This window comes from Camponotus vicinus, unplaced genomic scaffold (genome assembly GCF_025532165.1).
Source record: "Camponotus vicinus isolate PSW18456_S1 unplaced genomic scaffold, iyCamVici1.0 SCAF_9, whole genome shotgun sequence".
In the NCBI taxonomy this organism is placed as follows: Eukaryota; Metazoa; Arthropoda; class Insecta; order Hymenoptera; family Formicidae; genus Camponotus; species Camponotus vicinus.
In genome coordinates, this window is record NW_028141981.1 from 4,898,108 (window position 1) to 4,920,543 (window position 22,436).

The 22,436-nt window shown below is 34.6% G+C and overlaps 2 protein-coding genes across 2 annotated transcripts in view; one reads left to right on the forward strand and one right to left on the reverse strand.

Annotated features, from left to right (window-relative positions):
• The window catches only part of LOC145976716 (lachesin), a 45,543-nt gene extending 29,510 nt beyond the window's left edge, over window positions 1-16,033 (reverse strand). The window contains exons 1-2 of the mRNA XM_083108037.1: window positions 15,822-16,033; window positions 9,198-9,331 (exon numbers count right to left, since the gene is read on the reverse strand). Coding sequence (XP_082964163.1) covers window positions 9,198-9,330 — 133 coding nt within the window. The 5' untranslated portion in view covers window position 9,331; window positions 15,822-16,033. The remainder of the gene's footprint in view (window positions 1-9,197; window positions 9,332-15,821) is intronic.
• Window positions 1-21,677, forward strand: part of Ksh (transmembrane protein 167A-like protein ksh) — a 52,165-nt gene extending 30,488 nt beyond the window's left edge. Inside the window, exons 3-4 of the mRNA XM_083108039.1 lie at window positions 20,259-20,355; window positions 21,177-21,677. Coding sequence (XP_082964165.1) covers window positions 20,259-20,343 — 85 coding nt within the window. The 3' untranslated portion in view covers window positions 20,344-20,355; window positions 21,177-21,677. The remainder of the gene's footprint in view (window positions 1-20,258; window positions 20,356-21,176) is intronic.
• The last annotated feature ends 759 nt before the right edge of the window (window positions 21,678-22,436 follow it).

Genomic DNA, 22,436 nt, shown 5'->3' on the forward strand with positions numbered 1-22,436 from the left:
ACGGGTGGAGGCTTAGCATACGAATATCCGATTCTCTGTTTGTGGGTTGCTGCGGTGGATCTGATTTACATAGTTATTATGATATTATACGGCTGCAAAAGGATTTTTATCATCAATGCTGTCTACACCAGGGGAAAAGGAGGTACAAGCTGTGACATACGCTTCCTTTACTTCTACGTCGCTTTTTTATCGCGTTTATAGTCCTGTCAAACTCTACTCTCTTGTAGATGATTCTTTTAAAAGTTTATCTGTCGAAAGATTACAATAAGTATTATTGAAAAAATATAAAATAATTAATTACTTGAGAAAAGTATCTTATCATCGTGCAATTTTTTCTTTCTAGATGTACAAGATTTTTTAATTTTATTTGAAATCAACTTGAAAGATTTAAGGAAGATTTACTAATTTATATTGCAATAATTGAGCTTTTATGATAATTGAACTTTCTTGAATACTCCCTTTTTTCATTCGTTTTTACAACTTCTTTCTACTAGATTATTACAATGATAGATTAAACGAAGTAAATATTTTTTAATGTTAAGATGAAAGATTGATACGAGATGAAATTTAATGTCTGAATAAGTTCCTTAAGATTTCATGAAAAAATATTATATTATTCTTTGATTCTATCAAAATACATCTTAATAAAATTCGGATTTGTCAAAGTTATTAATTAGTTATAATTTCGACTATTCTTGTTCTTATTTGCTTAAAAATATAGTTAATTATTGATTTTTTTCGTAATTAATAATTTTAATTATATATTATGTGATTAACACATATATTTACATATTACATATAATATTAGAAATAATGCTAATTTTCTTATTTGAGAAAATTTCTTTTAATTTATTGTTTTTTAAATTGTTAGCGAATATTGTTATGTAATTATATGAAATAAGTAAAAAATATTTACATTTAGAAAAAGTATAGCGAAAGTATATCGAATATTTAAAAAAATACACACGATTAATGATAATAATAGAAACATATTTATTTAAACAGATTAAAAATCGATAGAGATTACAGAGTACAGAGTAACAGTAACTTTAGCATTTTGAACGGAAAAACAAAGAAGAAATGTATATTTCGATTGTACTTTGTTTCAAGCGTCGTGCACTTTATAACCGAAGCATAGCTTTCTCATTCTCTTGAAAGGAAAATCGCAAACGATCCCAAACGTGACGCGGGTAATTTTCTAAATGATTTTCGGACGTACACATGTAATGAACGAGAAGAATCGGTATTTTTCGCAACTCACGCCAAATGTCGGTAATCGATCAGTGGTGGAAAATTCGACTTGAAAACCTAATAAATACTCGCCTGATTCTTCCTCACCTCGGCGAAGGCTAAGCGACGCGATACCAAAGCGGATTATTGAAACGCTACTCGAAGTCGAAGGGAAGAGGGAGGAAAAGTCCGTCGGTCTTAGCCAGATTCGCGAGACTTTAAATTCTCACGGTTCGAATCCCAAAACTTTTCTCTATCACGCCACGGTGCTTGGGGCCGTAAATATATACCCTTCTTTGGCCCGTTAGTTCGCTATCCTCCTGTCCCCCTTTCCCCTTTCCACGGTTAGAGACGCAAGCTGTTACACTGTTCAACCCCCAAATACCGCTGCTGCACCTCGCTGCAAACGTAACCACCTCTTCCTGGTGGTAGCGGTGGTAACGGCTCACTGTCCTCGAACCGATGCATTTACCGCCGCCACCGTCGACTACGCCGCGATAATTCCATTTCCGCGAAGCGCCGCGAATTCGAAGTTTAATTAATCGAATTCGCGCCCATGCTATCCTCGGCCATCCGAATCTCTCTCTCCCTCTCTCTCTCTCTCCCCATCTCTCTCTCTCTCTCTCTCTCTCTCTGACTCTCTATCTATCTATTTGTCTCTTTCTCAGCCTCTTAGCTTCTCTTCCTCTTCCTATCTCCAGTCCTATCCTCTGGAGACACAAGCTTCGATTCCGGAAATTAGTAAGATCGCACATGCGGAACACGGAGGTTTCCCGCCTGCTGGAGCACTATGCATATATACGCACGTACCTTAACATTACATGCATACCGATACACATTGATACGTATGCAAGTTGGTGTTCACATTCGCGCTACATAATGCACGTCATCTCGCTACCTCGCTCGGTTGGTCGGTTAATACGACACGGAAATGTGTACCATCCTGAGACGCGGCGAAAAGTTTACCGGAGAGAGAGTCAACGAGAAATTTACAAGCGTTCAACGTGCTCGATCGAGCGCCTTGAAAACAATCGTTTCATTAACTTTTCTTTCTCGTTTCTCTTACGAAAACGCGATCGACACATTGAACGATACTGAGATGGCGTAACCGAACCCATTACTCCGAGAAACAAAAAAAGCACTCGATGGAGGAAATTAATATAAACAGTTGCAGGATGGAGTAGATAGAGTAGTAGTCACTTTTCTCTTTTCTTTTTTTTAATCTCTTGTATATATATTCATGTAATTATATATATATTCTGCTCCGTAATTAAAATTTTATTTGACTAAATTTTACATCTACTTGAAATTAACTGAAAATTAAGGGCTTGTTGTATATTAGGAGTTTCAGAGTTTAGTTTGTAAACTGCTTGAGATTAACTATATGACGATGTTATGCAACATTAACAGCGTTAGGACATAATTCGCGCAAGCCGCCTCATTTCATTCGCGTGTAACACGAAAATTATTAGCCTTTCAACATTTTCGTTGAACAAAGGATTCGCTAGGTAAAGCATGGCCGCGAATTTTCATCCTGTATGGTGTAGTTATAGTTTTACCTGTTGCAATAAACACGCCGAATATAGGCGGCTGTCGGGTATATGCCGCGCGACGTGCGGAGAATTAAATATTTCAGCATTAATAGAAGCGGAATATGTATATTTTTGCGAGCGGGTAGAGAGATGTAACCATACACGGTGCACGGTATGCACAGACGTGGAAGACACAGTGTTATAAATTTGCGACCGCATTTGCTAACATTTTTTATCGCTCAGCTATAAGTGTGAACCGAGCGCGTGTGAGAGGGTGCGCGAAAATTGCGTTTAAAACTTCGACCGGACGATAGATACGCCCTTGTACGCAGATATAAATATGTATGTGCATGTACGTACGCGCGCAAATAGCGGACATATGCGCGTATATTACGCACTCACAATTCATCTCACGCTCCTTCGTCCTTTAATACGAGCCCTTGCACGTATGCCTGGTACCGTAGCGTGTCCTTAACGTGTAAGAAGATTACTACTAGTACGTGAGCGCGGCTGGGAAACTATGCTTGAAACTATTTCTCATTCACCGGCGTATAGGCGTATAGCACATATTAATATTAAGCGCATGTGCTATACAAACACATGCGCACCGGTTCTCTAACGGGGTGTGATATGGTGTGTCTCAGAAGTTACACACTTTCTCTGTGTACAGACTTCCGAAAGTCAAAGTACGAAGAGCGATTGTTCCGGTATCATCGATTATTTTAGCATTAATCCGGTGTGTTACATGGCTAAAAGTTTGTTGAAGTTTTAAGTGTATAACTAACGAATCTCTATTTCATGCAATTTAAATTCTTTCAGACATTATCGGTACCATAAATCTCGAGCATTTATTTTTTAATTACGAATGATAAAGACTTGTCTTGCACAGTTTGTGTTGCAACAGCTTTCTAATTAGCGCGCTAATTAGCATTACATCTAATCACGTCTCGTGAAATAAAACACTATGAAAAAAGTTTCACTTAAAAGTCAGATTTCGCTCACAAGCAAAAAATATTTTTCGTTAAATTTCATCTATTAAGGTTCATTCTTCGCTGTATTTTTGAAAGATTAAAAAGAATTTTTACAGAAAATTGCGCGCATTCTGTTAAAAAATAGCTACTTAAAAATTGCTGCTTAATTATTGCAATAAATTAAACGCTTAAAACGTTTAATGTTGGCAAGGTTTCTCACGGTAATGAATATTCTAACGACGTGAATTCCTAGCGGAGGAAGACACAATTTCAAATTTGTTCACGACAATTGAAACGGTCGAGAGAAGATACGCAACGTCCTTGTATAGCCGCAATTGCATACGTCCCGATGCTGATGTATACCTATATAATCGCAAATGTAATTGGTTCTATACATGGTCCACGTCCTTAACGTTACACATTACATTGGAGCTTCCTCGGTGTTAACAGTAGTGCTCAGATGCGAGCGACTAGAGGCGGCTTCGAGATGATGGTCGAAGCTGTACCGTGTGTTGTGCAAACGCAGTTAACTACGGTAACGAAACACATTTTGCTGGTTATACGCTGGACACACCCACACCCACCCACACCCACATCCACACACATGCATATATATATATATATATATATCTTAGTTATGTAGTATAAGCTAACATCTAAAAGGGCTTTCCGTGGAATACTCTCAGAGGATCGCAGCCGCATTGCACCTGTGACGCTAAATGCGAAACTTTAATCTCGCGTCTTAATCGCACTCCTGACGCGATCGGAGCGATATTTCTGAAATTTTGCCGTGCGATTACTTCCTACTTTAAATGCAAAGCTGGTTTTCATAACCGGAGATAATCACGGATTATTTTCAATCTCTGATTAAAAGCGGCATTAATTCTAAATCCGTATTCATGAATCATTATTGAGCTTTTTACATTTATATTTGATGAATCCATGTTTTGCGAATTACTGTTTGAAAACCCTGTCATTACATATTTAATATTTATAGTTGATTAATTTTTGCTTATTGCCATGAATAATTACCATTGATTGGGTTTTGTCAGAGTGGAAATTAATTGTAATCTGTTTCGACATTCTCGTAAAATCACTGAAATTGTTTCTATGCTTTTACTTACATTTCGTACATTCTTATCTTTTTACACGCTTATTTTTTTTGCTATGATTTAAAGAAATATTGCACATTTTTTCAAACGCGTGCGACACATAACTTTCTTCATGCGACTTTAAGATTTCATATGAAATGTGCTTATATCTTTTCTCTCTCTTTATATCTAAAGAACTAAAAATTGCGGTTGGAGCAAAATTCTGTTTCTGCATGTTCAGAATCGGTATATTCGTATTATGAACTATCTAGAATGACGTATCACTGCGCGAATAGGCAGACGTATTGCGACATCACGTATTACGCAGATGGACACGTACGAGTATATTACACACGAGAAGCTGACATCACGTGCGTACCATGTCATTTGATAGATAAGATCTTTACACTATTCGAAGCGAATGATAGAATGCCATACAGCTTGTATTACATTATCTTTTGATCGTTTTACGAATGAAATCAACACATTCTGTCAATATCGATTGTTTTATCACTTCATATTATCGCACAACACGTAATCCTTTTTGAACAAGTTATTTTTTGTTAAATTTTGGTTAATTTTACAAAGATGATAAAAATAAAAAAAGGAGATTTATATTGTTAAATTCTTTTATAAGAAATCATGTATCACTTGAATAAATATTTCCATATATTATTATATGGATATAATATGGAATGTTCATACACATCTTTAGACAAAAGTATCAATTATAATACGCTTAGAAAATACTTATATTACAACAAATAATTATAAACTTTATTTCACTATATTTATGATATATTATGATGGAGTTAGAAATGAAGAAAGAATATTTTATATGAGAATTATTTCTGTTCTTGATGATTTTTAAAAATGAAATCCTTTTACACTAAATATATTTATAGCAGTTGCGATTGGATTTTCTAAATCCAAACGAGATTATCTTGTTCTACTAATTCTTCATATTGAGAGATGAGTGTCCATTACATCATGCAACATCTGCACCTGATGACTAACGCGACGTAACTGTTGGCGTATCTCGCTTGCAGACATTTTCTCCTGTAAGTTTGAAGCATGGAGCCTTGCTCTGTGGAACAGGGTCAGTTCAAAGGTCGGATGCCCTTAGCCAATTTTGCTTCAGTATGCACTCTGTTCTCATCTTTATACATAACGCTTCAGTTTCATGCATCAGTTATCGACTATCGAAATGTCAAACGTAAGCGCTGTCAGTTATCAGAAAAGAGAGATGTCGGATAAGTAAAGTTAAATAAAGAAACTTGACGCACACAAGATAGAAGAATCATTTATTATGCGCTTTACGGACGTTTCCTTTTAAGTCTACTAAAGAGTCTACATAAAAGAGTCAGGAAACTTTAATTGACAAAAGGATATAGAGCTTGCTTTGATAATGGATACATTTTCCGCGAATAATATTTTTTCCTGTTGAAAATTGAGATAAATTTTCCAAAATTTAATTCTCTGGTTTGTTTTGTGCAATTTGTGAAACTCGTATATTACTATATATTGTACAAATATTTGTAGCCAAAATATATAGTTGAAAAAAAACAAATACATAAAATATAAATAAAAGGAAAAAGAATGCATAAAAATGATTTGTCTTATGGCATATATCAAACAGCATGCTTGTTGGCGCATAATTGGCCAATCCTTTTGCGTGCGCACGTCACGTTTTCGCGTGACTCGTCGTGATGCCGTCTGTTCTCTATCGTGCGCATAAATATCGCGCGTTGGTGTCGTAAAAAGATGACTTGCCGTCCGCCTGCCCGCGTACGATGCCGCACCTAAGTGGTAAACTTGTAAGTGGCGAAATAAAGTTGGGCAGGGTTCCGCGCGCGCGCGCGCGCAGGGTACCGTGTCTGTGACAGTTTAATTAATATCTTTCATCCTCAAAGGAAAAACTTGGCGAACTAACCGGCATGGACCGGGTCGCAATGCCGAGCCGGTTAGAACCACTTCAACTTCGGACGCGACGACGATCTCCCGCCAACGACAACGTTTTCTCCGCGGCTCCATTCTTCTCTCGCTCCCGTTTAGTTTTCTCGACTCGCGACCACTCGGATAAAGTTTCGTGTAGTTCCTTTTTCTTTTGCGTTTCGGACAATTTTGCGTTTTGACGCTACCGAACGGTGAGATGCGCACGACAAGAAGTCTCCTTGACGAAGTTCCTCTTGGGAAGAATATGGCAAATGTAAAATCACTTTTACTTGATTTCTTAATCTCTCTTAGAGAATAAATTTTAAAAATATTTATAACGTATATAAACATTTAATTAATAACATAGAAATAGTTTATCAAAATAGTACAAATATACAAATATTACAAAAATGCAATAGATATATTTATATAAATAATAATTTTAATTAAGTTTTCCCATTTATCTCTCTATCTTCTCTCCTTATTATTCGCGTAGATGTTATAATTTATATTTTCATATGAAATATAAAATGCTTGCGTTATTTTTTCACAATGTCGGCGATTAAAAGAGAGAACCGTATACCCTCGGTTCGACACGCATAGATTTCCCAGTCGCGTATCTGTGAATGCACTGGCGATTAGCTTTATAAAATATCGCGGCAGATAATGTGTTCCCGGCTGCAGAAACTGTGAAAGAGAGAAAAAAATGAAGGTGATCTCTGACGGCGTGTAAGCCGCGACTTATGAACAATCCGCAAAAATAAACGGCAATGAAATCTGCATGCATCGAGTTTGCTCGGCAAATTCGTTACTATATTCAACGCCGACATGGCGATGATACACTCTTTGAAGTGCCTCGTGAGCTTTTATAAGCTCATGACGTATTTACCCATTAAACTAAATTCGAGTATTTTCGAGCTTACGTTGATATTATGGTTTTCAGAGAACATTCGGGAAATTGATGCAGAGTCAAAAGTGAAATGACAATGGGGCTTTTGGGGAATTTGCGAAAAGCCGTTTATATCATCCGTTTGCGAATATGAGAATAGATATATTTTGCATATGTTTTATATTTATGCTAATGTATAATGGTAAATATAGTTTCGCTATAATCGTTGGAGTGCAATATATTAATCTTCTTTTCACTTTTTTTCTTATCTATTTTTCTCTCTTTCTCTTTCTGTAATTAATGTGAAACTCTTGTTGCGATTATTTAAATCCTAATAAGAGTTGAATTATTTTTGAAGGTATCTTTATTCATTTAAAGCTGTTAAAACCTTGTGTTTTTGTATATCGAATCGAGATTTGTGTGATGATATTTTTCTTCTTTTCTTCACCAAATATTATCGGGCTTTATGATAAAGGCAGACAACGTATCGCCGAGGCAACACCGTATAAATCCGCCACGTATAGATAATATTTCACAATGCATTATTCAGATTTTGCACAAAGCTTTATATGCTTCGCGGGAAAGCTCTTCAGACGTCGCGGAGTAGATATCCGTTCGTGTCGGAAACATGTGACGTTATAGCGTTTATTTACGACTTGGCAGCAAAGAAACCCTTCGATTATTGCCGGTCAAATATGTTTAATTATGGACATGAGTAAAACATACGATTTTTTCAAATAAATGGGACACTGCGTATTTTTTGAAGAAGGTACATATTTATAGCTGGGATTGAGGTTTAGAAAAAACAAAATTAAGGTTTAAAGATTAAACCGAAACATCGATACACCGAAAACAAACTCTTTCTACATATTTTAGCTTGATATATTTATATATTGAATTATTGGTTTTTTTATATAGATCAAGTTTTAATAACGATTGGGAGAAGCATCTAATATTTAAGGAATCAATTGAGATCATTTCTGTTGATCAACTTTAGCAATCGATTAATATGACAGAAATATTTGTTACAACATTATTTGGATGAACAAATATTAATATTATTAAAAGATATTAAATATTAATTAAGTGAATTTTGTTATTAAATAATGTTCTGTATTGTGTAAAACAATGTAATAACGCTTTGGTTTTTTCATCTTGTACATTGTAAACTATTTCTAAATTATGCAAAGCGACGAAAGATAATTTATATTCACGACAAATTATAATTTATGCATTATATAACTTGGATAAAACGAATAATTTTGTGAATTTTATTGTACATATAGGTCGAAAGATATTCGAAAGCTAAGTATTTTCTCTGATCATCAATGTTTATCGTATAGAGGAGAACTGTACCGAGAGAGAAATTAAAAGACATTTGGAGCGACGAGTGTCCTTTATTTTTCTATTTCCGGCGGTAATACGGGATATTTGTTCGCGCGCATTCCTCGGCGCGTGCCATTAACGTTGACGGGAGTCTCCCGCAAGCAACATGAAAGAGCGAGGAAAGGAACCGGCAATATGCAGATGAGTGTGTATAGCTATGTACCTGATAGCGTCGGATTCGTCGCGGACGAGGGACCGTCCTGGCGCATGGCGTCACTGGTAATTGCCGTTCCGCCGAGATTGGTGCTGTAGTCTTCGAGAAGTACGCAGCACAGTAATAGCCGTGCCACCCTCATTCTGAAAGAACGAAAGAAAAGCTGAACGATAACAACAAACTTGTGCTCTTTCTGTCTCATTTTCTCATCTCTGTCTTTCTCCCTACATGTCTTGGATTTTTCTACGAGAAAATTTCTCGTACAAATGGCGTTTATTGTGTTTAGGTCCGATTAACTGGTGATAATTGTTATAAAATACAATATATATGATAGGTTTCTCCATCACATTTTAATATATGCCATAATTATTAACATTTAAACGTTAGTTAGTTAATTAATTAAATATAATTAATTAATTAATTAATTAAATTGTGAAAGAGTAACACAAATTGAAGCCGAATGATAACAACGCATATTCGCGAAATGTTTGCGAATTATTCCAATGTTTGAATGTATTAAAATAAACAATGGTTATTTAAAGATGCATTCAAAGGCGAAACTTTATATTACATATTATGTTTTGGAAGCATCGAAGCTTTTATTATTCGAATTAAAATAGATTTTATGCATAATAAATTATGTAAATATCTTTTGAAAATTGCAAATTTGTTTAAAAATATTTTTATATTTTCACATATTTCATGCAAACTATAAAATATATTTTATCCATATTCTACTTTCGATTTATATATTAAAAATCGATTTATAAAAGCTAATTTTAATAAAGCAATTAATATAACGTACAAATAATGTATATAAAGCACACAATATAATATTGATAATGATATTACGAGTTTATGATTTCAAAAATTTCTTTAAAATCAATACATACTCATGCAGGATATTCCTTTATACCTGCACATATTATTGAAATTTAACATATATTTATAATTTTACTATTATTTAATGTCACAACATTTTAGATAAAATGTAAAGAAAAAGAAATAAATGAGAATCTTATCATATTCCGAAATAAAATTCCGTAAAAAGTTATTGAAAAGATATATACAATATTAATGATCAACTGCACCGTTGTTCGTAATGCAATAACGCAACAAAAGAGAAAGAAAGGAATTATTAAAATAATAAAAATAATCTCAAGAGTTTGAAAGAATGGAGAGACTTAAAAAAAACAAAACATATAAGAGCTGAAAACTATAAATTAAACTAAAAGTAAAAAGAGAGGAACGACTCACTTAATCGGCCGTGCCTATCGCGAGAAAACGAAGCTTCCAGGGGGGTGAAGCAACCACCCTCGAACCGCCGAAGGCGGGCGAACTGGTTAACGTGTGCGAGAACTTTTCTCACGCTCCATACTCTCTTGTGTCTCTTTTAGTCCCTTTTTTCGTCGTTTTGCGCGCTTCTCCCTGTCTCCTTTCGATCGATACATTTGTCAAGCGACGTATAAACGCTACTAAGTTCACGGCAATTCCATATAATGTACGTGCCCGAGAAGAATCGGCCGCTAAAATGTTTCATCGGACTTGGATCGTATATCCTAGATCCTGGAAAAAGGGATCGTTCGTCCTTCGTCGTTGTCCTTCGGGGAAACACGCGCGGGACAATTATACTTTATGCCATCTTGTAAATAACTATCTCTGCCATTTAGTAGCAGAGTTCAGTTTGTGCACGAGATGAAATTTAACGCTTCTCCTCGTTGTACTTGTATGCCGCGAGTAATTGTTCTTATTTACAACAGGAATAAATGAAAACTCTTCTCCTCATACACATTTTATCTCTTTCCGTAATTTTCTCGTTATCCTTTCTCTTTCTCAGGACTCTTCTCCTTTTTTTCGCTCTCCGTCAGTCTTCATCGTCCCTCTTTCCGCACACCGATGTCAGATTATGGGCTCTTTGTCCTATCTCGCTTACGCGTGATCGATGGTCCTCGCGGGCCGGAATGAACTGAAAGATCTCCCGGCGAAAGCATCGTGATTTCGAGAGATTCCCCTATCTCTGTTCCCTCCCCCTGGTCAAGAAATATACATGATATTATCCCATTGACTATTTCTGCCATTTTTGTATCGCATTGAAATATTCTCATTTTCGAATATCTCTGTCGAGATATTTTCATCGTTGTCATTCCCGTCACCCGTCTTCTTCTGCTCTTAATTTCGAGCTCAGTTTCCAACTGGTACTTCCCTCAGGGTTCTTTTACCTCTCGAGTCTTTAGAAGCAGCTTCTCCTCTTGCAATTTTATCTGATGGAAGTCAAAGGAAAAACCCGGGGCCAAGCTGTTAAGCTCAAATTTAGTTTCCCGGCCGAGCAAAAATCTTCCCGGTTCGGTTATTTGCACATAAAGAAATATTTTGGATCGAAAGATTTTATTTTCATATTTTATTTCAGATTTCGATCTCTTCTGCTTCTTCGCCTCTTCGACTTTAATCCGGCACATTTGGTAAAGTAAAATCACGACGTATCTCGATCGCGATTGATCTTGCGCAATAAATTCAAGCATCTTATCCTAGCGCTATCCAAGATATCTGCTTTTTATTATATTTTTTTTATTTTATGAATCTTCTATACGATACGGACGGAATACTTTTACGTTCCATCTAAGGTCAGCATATATATCTCTCGGCAACATCTCAATTCGATAAGATACGAAAGAGAGAAATCCGAGGTCGCGCGCGCCGAAGAGGACTTGATTTATTCGAGCACAGCGAAAATCTTTTATTCCTCAATTATCGCCGCGTGAAAATATTTTAATCCGCGCCACGGAGTTTAATTCTCGCTCCATTTCCGCTGCTGTAATTTCTGCGATTCTCGATATCTCTTTTTAAAAATATTTTTTCTGTCTATCCTTATGTCTATCCTTTGATTGAATGCATTTTATTCTTCCACACGTCTTTATTGAATTTTTATTATCACGATTCATCAATTTACTTGCTATATTATTGACGTGCATTTTTACTGTTCTCTCTCTCTCTCTCTTTATTTCTTTTTATTACTTATTTTTGATATTACAATAGCCGACACCATTGCAATCGCCTACTACGAAGGTGATTTTCTACGAGGCGCCAAGTAAAAGCTTTGCATCTATTAAATCTGACTTTCATCATTATCGGAAACCGTCTACTGCGAAGAGATTGGCAATATCAACACCCATAAAAACACGATACGTCGTTATACAAATAAAATATCATCTTTTATACTCTTAAGCGTGTTTACAACTACGGCCTGTTTGCTCGCAAACAATCGCCGTAGAGAGGAGAGCCAAGCAAAGTTAATGCCGATCTGAAATACCAATCCTACTATGTGGCAATGCGATAGAAACCGCGTTCGGGAAAATGTTAAAATCCGAGAAACGTTAAACGAGAAACACGAATCGCGGAGATTTATATGCGACCAAATTTTCCTCCCGCGAACGTAAATTTACTTCTCGCTGTGTGGAATAATGACTGTGAAAGTTTTCTGTTCTCTCGTTTCACTGTTGGAATTTCAGAATTTTCCAAAAAAGGATTAGCACAAGGAGAAAGCTCCGTACATACGTTTCTTCTAAGTCTTTTATTCAATACGCTAAAAAAATTTTTAAATTTAAGGTGTAGTAGAAAGAAATAGAAAGAGGAGAGAGAGAGAGAAAAAGAGAAAGTCGGAATTGTATGCTGTATGCGCGAATACTCACACATATAATAGCAGTATTTTTATAAATAGATATTATTAATATGGTTATTATTAATATTACTAGTATGAATATTATTAGTATTTTTATAAATAGATAATATTTATAATGAAAAATATGGTTAATGATATAAAATAATAGGATATACATATAAAACAAAATGATTTTTCTATCATTTTAGCGGAAATTGGACTATACTGGATATATATTATCATTGCTTTTAAAATTTGCATGAAAACTTTGACAATCTGTTTATCTAATATTACGTTTCCCTAAATAAATATAGAAAAGAAGGAAAAATAAAATAATAAAATTATTGATATATTGATTAGGTGTGAATAGTTCATATTTTTTGTTTTATAATTTAGAACAGAAAGATCAATTTAGTTCACTTAAAGATACCTTTCGATTTTTTCTCAGAAAAAAAATAACTTTAAAAAATAGAGAAATCGATTTAATGTTCCCATAACATATATAACTCTGAAACTCTCATATTCAGGAATACATATTCAATATTTTAATAAGTTTCTTACGTAATAATCTTTCTTTTGTTTCGACCAAATTTTGACTTAAAATTCCTGTAGTATTTGTACGTGAACGATTTATCATTCCGTGTCACGATCAATACAAGATTTGGCAGATAATACGTAACGACTGCTATAAAATATGATGAAATGACAACGCGAAACACGAGAGAGACGCTAACCCGAAGTATGACATTGATACCTATCGCGCGAATACGAATAGAAAATATAAAAAGTGATATATGACGAAAGAATTTACCGGTTTAGTCGCCGGGTTTAAACTGTCGTTCTTTCTAATAGTCATTCTTTTTGATCCGCTCGTTGATCCTCGCTCGATAAATCGTGTCACTCGAAAATCGCATTCGAGCCGAGTTAATCGTGTCCGAAACGACGTTGCGGAAAAACTCCCGGACGGCTGATCAATTTACCGAGAGACTTTATCTCAGCGGCGGTTCTCAATAATCTTTTTTCTTATGATAATATAGCCCGTCAAATGCGGCGGATTTGATTTCGTCCGGAGATCTTCGCGATCTGCGATCTCTCATACCGACGACGTTATATCACTCCTGAATGATTTATTCCAGCTATTGCACCGCACCAGATCGCTCTTTCCCTCTCTGGCTGTCTTTCATAATGCGAAGAATAATTCCAGCATATAATATCGCAGACAGACATATGTCTACTTTATGAGTGACCGGCATTGTGAGGAAATGGATTAATTCGGGTATGAAGCAGATCGCGCATAAATATCATTTCATTTGAATAGAATTGCTCTAAATATTTTGCAATGATGAATTTGTATAATCACATCACGTTGCATGACATTTATAATCATGAAGAAACATTAAATCGAATTTCGAAAGATGTAAAAAAAATATGCAATAAAAATATATAATAGAAATATGTTTAACGTTTTTAACAAATTATTTGACAAAATTTTCTGGATAATTTCTTCATCCTTGTATTTTATTAGAAATATTTATATTTATTTAATATTTCGTAATCCGCATAATTAAAAATATTAATGTAATTACTTTCATTTTGTAGATTATATGTGTATCTTTTTGATAAAATAATCTTAATACTTTTTATGATCAATTTTATTTTCTCTAGACACGCACTCTTTCAATTTTTTTTAATCTGATGAATATAAACGTAATTTTTTTTATGAGATCAATGTGAATTTATTTTTAATGCATGTACGAAGTATCGATAATGTATGCATTTAGTGCATTATCATCATTAAAAACTTACCTTTTTTCAATAAAATTGAAACATTATTAATTTTTTTATTTGATAGATATAATTAAAAGAGAAATTTTTTCGAGTCATACGTGCATATATGTAAAATTAACAAAAGAACTTTATTCATCGGTTAAAGTATTTAATTAGTTTATCTTTTTGTACATAATTTCATATTTTAATTTAGCAAATTTAATTTAATTTGAATTTGTGGAATGGTTAATTAAGTATATTTAATTATGTAATATGAAGAGAGTGATCTTCTAAATATTATGATAAAAATGATAAATTTATAAAGAAAAAAATCATTTTGTTTACAAAAATGTAAAAAACGATCACCGTATATAAGGTATTAATGACATTATTTAAAATTTTTTATCAACAATAAATTTATATTTTTATAAATTTATAATTTTAAATATAGATTTAATAATAATTACCAATAATTTAATAATAATAATAATTTAAAATTTATCTATTTCAGAGAGTATAAATACGCTGAGAGTCATTAGCTATTAAATATATTTATAGATTTTGTCTTGTAAGGTATTATAAATAAGCGCATCTTTCTATTTCTCGTACATCTTTTACTTTTCTTCTCTGTTTGTCATACGAGAAGCACGTTCGGTATGCGGGTTATAATGGGAGAAAAAAAAGTATCTAAGGTACAGCACCCACGCATAAATGTGAAATATAGCGCAATAACTCACATCTTGCGTAAAATGCTCCAAAATGTCCTTTTAATAATATCGTTTACGTTTAACGTTGCAGTAACATAGATTTTACTCGTGTTTGTGTCGACTGATTTTTATTTGAGATCCCATTTGAGCCATGTTCTGTATCGAGACAATTTATCATGAAAAAAAAGAAAAATGCAGTTCTATTATAATTGATGAGTTAACGGACATAGCTCTTTTTCCTTTTTTTATTTCAGTTTTACACCAGACACACATAATGTATCATCAAAAAATTACAAAAATCACTCGCGCCTATCGACACAATAAAAGTTATTTAGATGTCAAATTCACTTCGATCAGACCGAGAGAATCCACGTTTTCGAACATTACTCGCCGCTCCGTTGTGATAAAAGTCCGTCGAAAAAAAAGCATAATTTAAGGATAAATTATTTCGTTATCGAATTTTATAAAAGAAAAATTTTCAATAACTTCGTCGAAGAATATTACCTCGCGAAAAAAGTGTAGCATTATAGTAGCAGGAGTATGACACGACGCGCCATACGCGCGTATCCTTTTCTTTCACTTTTCTCTTCTTGTCTCTCGCGAATTTTATACGTTTACCGACGATACGACACCCGCGCTATTAACGATGGTTCGTGCGACGATACTATATCTTCATCGTCAGACGCATCCCCGGACGTCGAGACGCGTGTACTGACTGCGTCGAGTTGGCCGCGTCGTCGAGCGAGTCGAGAGCGGCGTCGGGACGTTCGCCGTGATGGGAAGCGCTCAACCCTCATAGCGCAGGCCCGCAGGACTATACGGTGTCGCTTTTCTTCTTTCTCTCTACCTCCCTCTTTCTCCTCTATCTCTCTTTCCGCCTTTCTCCCCTTTTATCTTACTCTCTTTCTCACTCCATCGTTCGCATCGTTGGATATAATATTCAATTTATTATGTATCTTTGATACATGCGGACCGTCGCGCCGGAAAAGTGGGAGGCGCGAATACACGACAGCCACAGGCTGCCGGCTCTCCTTCCGGGGAAAAATAGAATGAAGAAAAATATGAAGAACGAGCGAGAAAGAGAAAAAAAAGAGAGAGAAAGAACGAGGGGACATGGTTGTGGAGGAGGTGAGAGGTAGTGATGGAGGAGACCGAACAGAACCGGCAGCGTTCCGCTCGAGGGTGAATTGTCGAGATATTGTCGATCGGGCAGCTCGCCCCTCGATAAAACGTCTCGGTCAAAACGTCCTCCTTTTTGGTGCTCGACCGGCTGACGAGCGGAAGAAAGAGAGATCTAGACTGAACGAGTCGACTTGACGAGCCGATCACTATGTCAAAGATGAGGGAATGAGAAAAAAGCACGACGGTGACAACGATGACGACGACGATGCCAATGACGCGTCAAGGGATCAAACTGGATGTAATCGTGCGAATTCGTGCTCGCTTGTTTTCTCGTTAATCGACGGACAAGTCTCTGAAACGGGTAGTAATTTCGAGAGATTGTAGAACAATTTTGTCACGATTGATAAATCTGGAGAAGTCGAGGGGATAATTGAAAGAGGATTCCAATTCGTACGTGGTTTCAGCAATCACAATTAATCGTTCGCCGATATTAATTGGAAAAGTAAATGTCGTATGTTAGGAGAATATATTAATCTGATAATTGGAATCTATATAGAATACGTTTTTTCCTCAAATCTTTTTGCAAGATACCTTCAAAAATGTTTGAAAATAGGGAGAAATGAATCGTACCGTATAAAGGGCATTTTTGTAGAAAGATAATATAATGATGTAACGTTATATTCGTAATAAAATTTTTAGATATGTCATCTCAGGAAGCGTAAAGCAAAATAGCTTGTCTATCACGAACTTGACTTACTTTTCATCGCTGTGAAAATTTCACTACAAGTTTATCGAATCGAAAATTTGTTTAGCAGGAATTAAACGGTGCTATAAAGATACGCCAAATAGGACGGAACTAAAGATAAAAGCAATATAATTAGCTATTCATTTAACTTATTAAAAGTTATTAAGAAGCCAAGATATCGCGAAATATTTACTTTCAATTCAAGATAATCGTCGTCTGTTGAAAGCTTATTTTTAGCTGAAAATCTTTAGGAAGAAAAATAAATGTATTTCACTTCGGGATATCGGATTTATATTTCTTCAGCGGTACGAGCGTATTTTCTGGACAATCTCATGCAAAGTTAAATAGTTGTTGAAAAAATATTTCTCTCTCTCTCTCATTTTTTTCATTATAAATTATATACCACTTACAATGCAATTCCTCTAAAAACTCTTTGAATTCTTTTAAAAAGATATAAAATATCAAACAATGTTTAAACAAATGTCACTCATTAAGAGCCAAATTTTTAATATCTTGTGTCTTCGAATAAATTATTATAAATACATTTCTCTTTGCTAGTATGACTGATGATATTTCTGATAAATGCTAATTATGTCCTGTGTATTTTATCAATTCCTCACTGACAATATAAGACAATCAACTGTAATAATGTTATTACTATAAACGATACTTTTATTTTTAGTTAATTGGAAAAATTTCTTAAAAACAGAGCTTAGTTTATTGTAAAATAGATAGTATTTGAAATTCTTTTAAGCACATTTCAGTTACTAATGTTGTAGGTAACGTGCGAAATAAGTTAATTGAAATACACTCTCGACAATGAAATTATGTCAGCGGATTAGATAAAAGTACGGGATGGTAAGTATACCTTGGCGCAGTACAAGGTGTTGGAGGCGCATGAAAAATCGTGAAAATTTTTTCTAATATCGTAACACGAGGCGTACCAAGGTACAAAGGCGCGTACTTGCGAGGCATAAGGTCGGAATTTATGAGAGAAGAACATTCCCAGGGATAGTGCCGCGGCTTCCTCCTCCTCCCTTCTCTTCTCTTTCTCCTTCTTCTGTTCTGGGCGGCTCCTCAATTATGACAGTGAGAAAAAGTACACATTAAGGGGATTGCTCGGGGGCGGCTGAAGCAAGCACATGCATAGCGCGCTACAAAATTGCCGCTTAAGCTGCAGTGGGCGGTGATAAATGTAGAAAGGTTAGAAGCGCATTTTGACGGGAAGAAAAGAAGAAAAAAAATAGAAGAAACAGAGAGAGAAAAAGAAAGAGAGAAAGAGAGAGGATGGGTGACCCTACCACGAAAAGCTCGATGTGCTTATTAAAAGAAAGGCTGATGAAGTGCAAGCCGAGCATCCCTCTCATCTTCCCACCGCGCTCGGTTGCTTCATGATGCAATGAGATTAACCGTATTCATTTGTGATGCTCCTCGTTTTCCCTCTCTTGGTAGAGATTGAGAATTTTTTAGGTCGTGCTCTTCAATCATAAATCCATTAAAAACCTAACAACCATCGTGCGAGCGCGTGTGTGGGAGTGTATCTGTATGTATGTTGTAAGGTGTGGGTCGTGTGACAAATGCATTAACTTTTAATAGGAGCCCTCTCCGCGGATGAAAACAATGCTTCGAACTGATTTAACGTTGGCGATAATTGGACGCTCGATATCAGGAGTAACGGCCAACTTTTTTGCTGCCTGATTTAATATTAGCGGTAGATGTTCGTTCGCGTTCGTGGGGCGAAAGGTGAGAGTGGGGGAGGGAGGGGGGGAGGAGAGGCTACATGGCGCTGGTAATTATCGAAAAAACATACTGCAACTTCGACCTCAATCTGACCAGGAGTAATGGCTCGTTACCTCGAAAACGACGCTTCGGAAGCCTCGCGCGAGACCGGAAGCACGAACGATGCGCTCTGCATCGTTATGCAACGACGTTCATGTTTTTGATTTCATTGTTATTTGACAAGCAGAGAAACTTAAGTGTAAAGAAAAATTTTTTAGAGAAAAACCTGTCGATTTACAGTATTACGGATGCATTTTCAAAATAAATGGAAAAGAGAATGAATACATATGAATTTAAAATTAAAAATTTATATGAAATTTATATGAAAAATAATATAAAAAAATTTTTCTATTTAAACAGTTTTTAATTAAAAATATACGCTAACATTATTTTTTCCTCGTAATTATATTTGAGAGATTTTAGTTGGATTTATTTTGTAATTTGTACAATCTACTTTCTTGACTCTGATGAGATATAAATATATCAAAATCGATAAAAGTGCGCATTTCTTATTCTTTTTACTTTTTTTACTCATAATTATTTATCTTTATGCTGATTTTACAAAATTTGCGATAATGTAATAGACTATACACGAATAAAATGAATGCTTGTGTTTTTTTATTTATCGAGAGAGATGCTTTGAAGAACATGAATGGAGATATTAGATCGTATGAATAAACTGCAGCAAATGCTTTTGCCTTTATTCATCGAAGGAAATGCTTCGAGAAATACGAATGAAAATATCGGAGCACATGCTTATTTCTCGAAGGCAAAGCATTTTCTTTTCTACAAGTAAAGAAGTTGCGGCGCATGCTGTATAAACATATAATTGAGAAAGGAGAGTCCTTACTATCTATGAAACATGTATATAAAAACGCAAAATAATATGTGTTAAAGTACAAATTTATACAAATTTAATACATATAAACTACGTAAACTATAATATGATATGAAATGAATGTAAATAATAATATATATAATGATCTTTACTCTTATGCATATATTATAATATAATAAATGTATTACAAATTTTATAGTGTCAGATTAATAATTTCCAAACATAATAGCAATGACAAGCAAAATTTACACGCATATCGTTCAAACTGAAAAGCATTTGAATTATGCTAGATAAAAGAATTTATTATAAGTACGTCCGGTGTTTTTTTTTTATTTTAATCTATGACATAGTAGAGAGTATACATATTTATCTATACGCCATAATCTATGCGATACATGTATAATATGTACATGATATAAATGTATATGTATTAGTAAAGCTAATTTTCTTTTTTCAGGACAGAGACGACAGTGCACATTGAGTCTTCGTATTTAACAAATCAATATTTGTGGAAATTCGATAGAGTTCTGGTGCTGAAATAGTGTACGTTAATCGTAAGTACACTAAACTTGTTATATGATATTGCTATTGCTAATATAAATTTTATTTAAGATTCCGTTTAAACAGCATTTATCTTAATAATAAAATAAATATTTTTATTTCTTTATCTTTATTTAATTAAGATGATTAATGAATAAATCTTCGTGATCATGTTAATAATTAATATAGTATAGATATTATCGTGGTTATTATGCTAATGAATAGTTTTAATAGCACATAAAGTAAATAGTTTTAACATACCTTTTTTATTGAAAATATCCAGAATTCGTTTGCAATTCGCGAGAAAAGACCAAATCAATCGAAAGCTCAATTTCAATGCGTGTTACGAGTCTGTAATTAGCTAATTAGATATTTTATCGTTTTCGGTATCTATAATTAGCAAAATGACATGTGTACCAAATGCAATCGCTGAAACTGCAAAACATATATTACATGTGTAACCACCGTATTTTGGTTCCAATTGAATTAAACTATATTTTGGTTTCCCACTGCCCGTATGAAGTACCGCAAGCAATTATTATAAAATCGAGAATTGTGTGTCCAAAGTTCTTTTTCATGTTAGGGAAATTATAAAATATATGAAATGACGAGAATAATAATGATCAAATCAATGAGGAATCAATTTCATGAATCAATAATCATCATAATTCGACGTAAATTACAACAAAATAATAATAAAAACATATAGGAAAAAGGATATAATTTAATTAAAAATTTAAATTACTTTAGAAAGAGAATAGAAATTATAAGCAATCTGAAATGGGCAACTGGGACGCTTTCTGAAAATGTTTTGTTATTTCATGGTTATTGTCAGGAATTGCGAGCTTCCAGTGTATCGAAGGCAATGCAGGATTCTACCATTGGGCAAAATGATCGTACTTGTGTATAGCTACGATTACGTATCTAATACTGTTATCGACTGTAATATATTGAGAGAACCGTATTATATCTGGATCGGAATTATATAGAGTTACTGTTGTACAGAGAGAAACTCTCTCTCTCTCTTAGGAAATAATGGTCTTCAGAAATGTTCGAATAGTGATAAAGTGGCATGTACAGCTGAAAGGTCGGGGGTCGCTACAAACTTCATTATAAAGCTGTGCACGATGTAAAACGATGACAACGAGATATCTTCTTTTGTAACTTTGCTTAAGAAGCGTAATATCCCGGCGGACTTTTGCGATCCGTAGCGGCGAAAAGCTTGTAGCGGTGCAATGCTTTAACGTACTTTATAAACGCTAATTAAGTCCAAAATGTATTATTATGTTTTTAATGAAAATTGAAAACAGTAATGAAGAGATTGTACTTTTGCCGACACTTTTAGCTTTTCTTTTGCTGTTGTTTTGTCCCCGCGGCACGTTAATATTCTATCTCTCTACATGTCGTTTCTGTCCTATAGCAGCCATTCCATCAAGAACTAGTAAAATGCAACGCATTACAGGAATCGCGCGCATGTTACATGCTTGATGTTTGCAACGCGCGCAAATGTGAAGGAAATATTCGTTACTATGGTACACCACTGTATTAATTTTGATACTGCGTGGAACACGCACGATATCGCTGCGGTATCGTACTCGAGTACGTCCATCGGACTCAATAACGACGTCTGTTCGATCACGTTTGGAAAATAAAACGCGCGTGCGGAAGTACACGCTCGTATAGCGCAGTTCGAAAATATTTTTCCGGACTCACACTGCATAAATCTGGAAGTGATTTATTTACTGGGTTTAATATCGGATTTCGTCACGTCCATTCCCATCGACTTTCCAATCTACAATAGGTATACTTGCCGATATTACAATAAAGCACTGACGGTTTTCTAATAATACTTTAATATTTTGGAGAGAGAATCCATATATATATATATATATATATATATATACACACTTGAGAGAGAATCCATATATATATATATACACTAATATTTTGGAATCTATATCTATGGATTCCAAAATATTAAAGTATTATTAGAAAATCGTCGGTGCTTTATTGTACCAAATCAAATAAAACCTTAAGATCTTATATATATATATATATATATATATATATATATATATATATGCATCTTGGTGAA